The sequence below is a fragment of the Asparagus officinalis genome, chromosome 10 (assembly GCF_001876935.1).
Source record: "Asparagus officinalis chromosome 10, Aspof.V1, whole genome shotgun sequence".
Classification (NCBI taxonomy): domain Eukaryota; kingdom Viridiplantae; phylum Streptophyta; class Magnoliopsida; order Asparagales; family Asparagaceae; genus Asparagus; species Asparagus officinalis.
The window spans coordinates 437,758-444,006 of record NC_033803.1 but is presented as its reverse complement, the minus strand read 5'-3'; the positions used below and the strand labels follow the sequence as shown (position 1 = coordinate 444,006).

The window sequence follows — 6,249 nt, the reverse complement described above, 5'->3', positions numbered from 1 at the left end:
GACTGTCTCGCACGGCGAGACAGTCAAGTCTGTCTCGCGTGCGAGACAGTAAAGACTTGTGTTCTTCTGCCTTTTTTGGATGATTTCCTCTTGAGCTGTATTTGGATATCTTTCAGCATTTTTTGACGCCTACACATGTACGACAAATAAGGATACCAAAACATGTGCGACGCATAAAGACACATGTGATTCACTACTGTTGGATACATAATCATAGCTGCTGATGGAAAATTTTCTGGGCTTCTGCATGTCGTAGCTTTGGAAATCAAGTTTTGAGAAAGGGTACAGAGAACTATCTGGAAGTAGGAATGCACATTAAAGTCATGACCAGCTGAATCCACCAATCATTAGTGACCCCTTTGGTTTCCACTAAGAAACTTTAGAGCCCACTTTTCTCGAAAACAGTGGCACCAAATCAGAATCATTTGGCTATCTCCATTACCTTTGTCAAAAGCATGTGGAAAGTAATGTTATGAGAATCTAATATATGCCCAATAACATCTGAAGGGTATGAAAGGTTTTAGCTCAAACTGGAGATGATGACAGCAAGTAGTTTCATAAACATCAATATCAAATCCTACACAGAAATCCTTATCTCTTGCGCAAACTGGAACTTAGGACATGTAAATGGCAGTAGGAGTTCCACCAATGAGAATTGCTTTTATCACCAAACGTATCAAGAAGAGAAAAATCACTCTAGTGAGTTATTGCACTCTAATAAAAATGTGAAAGTCTAGTGCATGCGTGAGTCATGCATTACTTCTTGTTGAGTCATGCATAACTTCTCGTCTAGTCATGCCTTTGTGCACCTGGTGTATATATTTGGGTACCTTTGCTGTTGTGCATTACGAGAGAGTAAAACTTCTACTTTACTTCCAGCTTGAAGTTTGAGAAGCATAAGAATGGCCCTTCAGTGGTTCCTTCAGGCGATTGGCACCAAGATGGTCAATTGCCCAAAAAGCGGTGAAGTTGAAAAATGGTTTCCATCAAAGTTATCGAAGGATATGAGGATTGTGAATCTTAGAGAGGCTGAAGGTACAAGTCATAGTAACCACAATGAGATTTATTGTTCAAGTGGTAGGGTGAATGGAGGTGGTACGTGGTGCGCTGGGTTTCAGATGCCACTGCATTACCCTCGATACAGGAAGGAGGATTATCAAAGGATGGAGGAGAGGAAAGTGGATATATTGCTCAGAGAGTATGGACTGGCATGTGTTGGCTCTCTTGAGGAGAAGAGGGCTTATGCTATGGGGGCATTTTTGTGGCCTGAACAAATTTAGGGGGAATGGAATTTCCCATTTAGCCTTTAGCTTTGTTTGTAGTTACGCATGCATTCAGGGTTAGTTTCTAATTAATAGTTAGCAGCGGGTGTATCAATCTTGGATCTCATCCATGTCATCTATACTCAATTTACTAGTTATCTAATGATTGAAGTTTTTCAAAAACATGTGTGCACTGTTGGCGCTCCTTTTTCAAAACTTGGACCTAGATTATCGTTTACCCCTTGGTTCATCTGGTCCTGCTCACATATGCATGCGCTGTATTCTATGTTAAATTGTTCATTGCAGAAGATTTTGTCGCTCCTAGCATCTTATTTACTGTTAGTCTGGATTTTGGTCTGGTTGAACATGGAACCTAATAAAGTGTAAGATTAGGGAATCAGGGATGGGGTTGAAGGCCTTTCTCCTAGGATAGGATGGTCCGCACGTTTTATGTCTGTATCTCTAAGTACATGTTTAGTTTTTGTTTATTAAGCTTTTGAGTTTTTGAGATTTATTACGTGCTATTAGCTTTATATGCGCTCATCCATTTTTGCGAGGTTGAAGTAACCATTAAGGAATATGGAGTCAAAAACCACTAGATTCTTCTTGCAAATGGCATATCTATCCTTAAATTCACGGGAGACCTGTGTCCCAAGTTAGTATCTAGCTTAGCTGATATTCTTCTCATCATTGTTATGCTGGTTGGAGATGGGAGGGTCAATCAAGGGCCAGCTAGCTTTGTTTATATTCTACGGGAAGTTAAATACCAGCATATTAGTTGCATCGGTAGCGTTATTGGGTGTCTTGGCGTTAGGATTTTATTTTGTCATGTAATAGAATAATTGGTTTATTCCTTTGGTAAAGTTGGGGGTTATGTTGATATATTTATGCTTCCAAGTATCTATTTATACAATTTAATTCGCAAGTGGTTGCTCGAAGAGTTAGATGAATAAAACTTCATAGGAACATTAGTTATAGCTAAAAATTGATGTTACATCTCCAACTTTCTCATGAGTGGATATCTTATTATTCTTCCTGTAAATAATAGTTCTTGCTCCTTTTGTTTTCCTGACCTGTGACTGTTTGTTCTTTAAACATTGCAGTCGGTTCATGATAAAATTGTTTATAATTGCTTGGTAGTAGATAGTTTCTATAGCTTGTATTGATCTAAATCTAGCTTCAAACTTCAACAGTGGGCTTGTACACAAGGTGTTTTGTTTGATGAAGTTTGAAACATAGTTAATGAACCATGCACCAAGCGTCTGCTTTATAATAAAATTTGAGTTGAATAAGTTGAATTTTTCACCAGTTTAGTGAAGATTATAGAGCCTCGTGTCGAGAAGGCCTTATTTAGTAATACGGTGAAGTTTATGTGTTTTGAAGGCAGAAGTCAGATGAATTTGGACTTACATCTAGCTCCCCAATTATAAGACACTATTGCTCCACAGCTTGATTTGATGAATTAGTTGTTCAGCTTGATTCAAATTGGGCTGTATGCAACTCATATTGCAGTAAATAGCATCCAAGCTTAGTCGTTCATTTTAATATGTCTGGCGCTGCTTGCTTCTCCAACTGCGCTTATTTTCGTGTTGTTTGCTGAAACAGGAGCCATCAGCTGATCATAGCTTCAAGCCTTATGATGTCGATACAAAGACACGAATGCTGGTATGTCAGTCATTAGCCTCTCTCATGCAATACAGTGACGCTATATTTTTAAAAATGTTCAACCAAGTAGTTGTTTTATCATTTTCTGTATGGTAGGAGTTAATCGTTGCTTAACTGAGAGAACGGTGAGCTTCAGTATGCTATAGTTTTCAACTCTATCAATTCAAACAGACTACTAATTGCACAAGAAAAGTGTACACTTCAACGATTCTGCATTATCAAAGCAAATAGTCCTCCAGCAAGTGTACACTATCAACCTCATCGAGGGTCAACCTTATGCAATTGTATTATTAGTTACAAAGTATAGACTTACAGAGTGATGCACCTACCGTTGCTATTGCTATTACTTTTTCTCTTTTGGAGTGAATAAAATCCTTTTAAAAGAAAACAATAGCTGGAAGAATGAGAACGGAACCCCCTGAGGAAACGGAGAGTGGCCTTATGGAAGAGGAGCTCAATGGACTAACCTGCATAACTAGTACAGAGCAAACACAGGATGACAACGAGCGAACTTGACACAAAACCTGAGTAGAGTTAAACAAGTAACGCATGCGATATCACAACAATCATAACTGAGCAGAGATTCTCATACGGTAGTAGGACTTAGAGAATTCAGTATTCCATCAATTGTGTTAAGGAGTAGGGACCCAAAATATGTAGCTATGCAACAAACAAACAAACAAACAAAAGCATGTTCTGGCTTCAATTTTCGTCCCATCTTTTGCTTTTATCTGATATCAAATGAGGGAATGGGGAGCCTTACATGTCTCATTTTGGACCATCCTTCACCAAACCCACCCAATCTGAGACTTGGAAATGCGTTTGAAGTTCTATTTCAATTCGTTGATGTCATTATCAACGAATCGAAATAGATTGAAGGCACCTCCTCCCTCCGCGTGTCCGTAACTGAGCGTTGTTTGCTCAGCGGACCTTGGAGAATCATGACGCTTTGTTTGTCTTTTATTTTGTTTTGGTTTGGGTCATGAAGCCCATCGATGGCCATGGAATCTTTTAGGGCCCATTCGTTTGGGGCCATATCTGTTCTCGTACAAAATGGCAGGGTGCCAGGGACATTGATGCATGGCGCACGAATGACTCTCAGGGGCTGTTTGTTTGCCTAAAAAAAGAGGGAAATCAAAGAAATAGAAAACCATTTCTAAGAAAAGTTGTTTTGGGAATGTTTGGTTGGCTTTAAAAAAAGAAGAAAATCAAAGAAATGGAGATGGGATGATGTTAGTTGTCACCTTATTATAGGATGATGTGAGTGATTTTTTAAGAAAATTTGTTTTGATGTTGTTTGGTTGGCGAAAAAAATAAGGAAATGAATTATAAGAAACATATTTCTTATAATAGGTTTTTTTTTTTGTTTGGTTCATTCTTAAAAATAAGAAAATAAATGAGATGAGATGAGTTGTCATTATATTATTAGATGATGTGACCCACACATAAGAAAATAGTTTTCCTAGCTTTTTGGGAGGAAATTGGTGGAAATAAAATGTTAATGAGATGAGATGAGTTGTCACCATCTTATTGGATGATGTGAGTGACTTGAAATGATGAGATGAGATGAGTTGAGTGATGTTGTGGATGAAAATAATATTTTATTAGATGTGGTGGATGAGTTGTTGGATGAAAATAATATTTTATTAGATGTGGTGGATACATTGTTGGATGAAAATATATTTTATTAGATGTTGTGGATGAGTTGTTGGATGAAAATAATATTTTATTGGATGTTGGGGGTGAATTTTAGGGATGGAAATGAATGAAATTGTTCTTTTTGAGATCAACCAAACAGACCCTTAAAAAAGAATTGTTCTAAAAGGAAAATATTGCATCAGAAAATGGATTCGTACATGGAGTAGAATAGTGACTTGTACGGGAGCTAGTGTGTTCCCTTCGTGGTTTGATTGGCGACACAGTTACTAATTTGTACGATAACTACGCGGTAAGTTCAATGAGATGGGATTTGAATTTTGAATAGAGACGACTCTTGTACAACACGATCATTTTTCGTCGCGTCGTTCATAAAGTTTTAAGTTGATGGACACATTTGTCCAATCTTTTGCTACACAATCTTTCGTCACGCGAGGGATGTTCACGAGTCATGGATTTGGAGGATGTTTTATTTGTAACTCGAAATTCTGAATTGATTCAGATTGTGAGGTCTGAATTTTATTTATTATTTATTTTTATTTTTATTTTTTTGTAAAAACCAAGACCATCCTCATTATATTCAAACCCAGTAGAGTTTGATTGGATCCCACTAATGTATTAGATTCTAGTTTCATGTGTCTAATGCGCATTGACCGAACACTATTCTTTGATCAACGTCCCCACATCCTCGATACAATCATTTCAGTCATTCGATATTTATGCGAATAAAGGGGACCAGGCTACCTAATTGCCTACCCTTTCTCTACCATCGTTTAGACCGAAATGTATAAAGTATCAGAGACATCAATTCACTTGTTTATTTGCTATTCCTTGGTAATGATTTGAGAGCTTGTTGATCTTAAGGTATTCGAATGTAGATGGTCCCAAGCACCAGAATAAGCTAGGTAGGGGCAAGCAATAATTTTGTAAGTGGGCCTTCACTTTATGCAATTGGTAGCAGCTCCAAATGAGCTTTGTCTAGAAGTGATGAGCTATTTTCTCCATTTCTGCAATAGATTAACTTGAATTGTTTACCTTTTTCTTTCTGTAAATAATTAATTTGAAGAAAGATGTTTGTAGAAAAGGACAAAAGATCACAAGCGAGGAGGGACAACCGTCATGATGAAGAGGAAGAAGCTTCCATGAGGTACGTGGCTTCTGGTAACATTATGAATGAATTCTAATGACTGCATAATGGCACATTACAGTTTCAAAACCCTTCACTAATATATATATAAGAAGCTCAAGTCCACAATTTGCTATAAAATCAGTGGCATACAACTTCAGCTGAAATTGCCATATTTGTAATTTTTTTCCCCCTTGCTATTGTCAATAAGATTTGGTTTGGTAGGAGCCTAGGAGGGGAAGCAGAGTGAGGTGTTAGAATTTCTGAGGGTTTCAAGATAAAGAGATTAGGTGGTGTGAGGGGAGGGAAAATGTACATAACTCCCTGTTTGGATGGAGGGTAGAGAAGGTAAGTGGAAGGGAAATTTTGGTTTACATTTGTTTGGGAGTTCAATTTAGAAGGATAGAGAAAAAAAATGAGTGGAAAATTAAACTAAAATCTTGCCCTCCAAATCGGGGGATAAAAGAAGGGAAAGCGAAGGAAGGGATAAAAGTCTGCATACTCTCTCTCTGGCACTTTATTTCCCCTCCCCTTCCCTTG

General features: G+C 37.8%; 1 protein-coding gene and 1 long non-coding RNA gene across 2 annotated transcripts in view; both read left to right on the top strand.

The window, feature by feature from the left end:
* The window catches only part of LOC109826355, a 15,781-nt gene extending 9,912 nt beyond the window's left edge, over positions 1–5,869 (top strand). The window contains exons 2-3 of the long non-coding RNA XR_002243286.1: positions 2,868–2,927; positions 5,664–5,869. This is a non-coding gene — a long non-coding RNA (uncharacterized LOC109826355). The remainder of the gene's footprint in view (positions 1–2,867; positions 2,928–5,663) is intronic.
* On the top strand, positions 839–1,445 carry LOC109826354. The gene has a single exon (XM_020393377.1). The coding sequence runs from the start codon at positions 903–905 to the stop codon at positions 1,278–1,280; it is 378 nt and encodes a 125-aa protein (XP_020248966.1). The 5' UTR covers positions 839–902; the 3' UTR covers positions 1,281–1,445.

What these genes read in the sequence shown, in the direction of transcription:
- LOC109826354 (XM_020393377.1), top strand. Translation starts at nt 903, where the DNA reads ATGGCCCTTCAGTGGTTCCTTCAGGCGATTGGCACCAAGATGGTCAAT.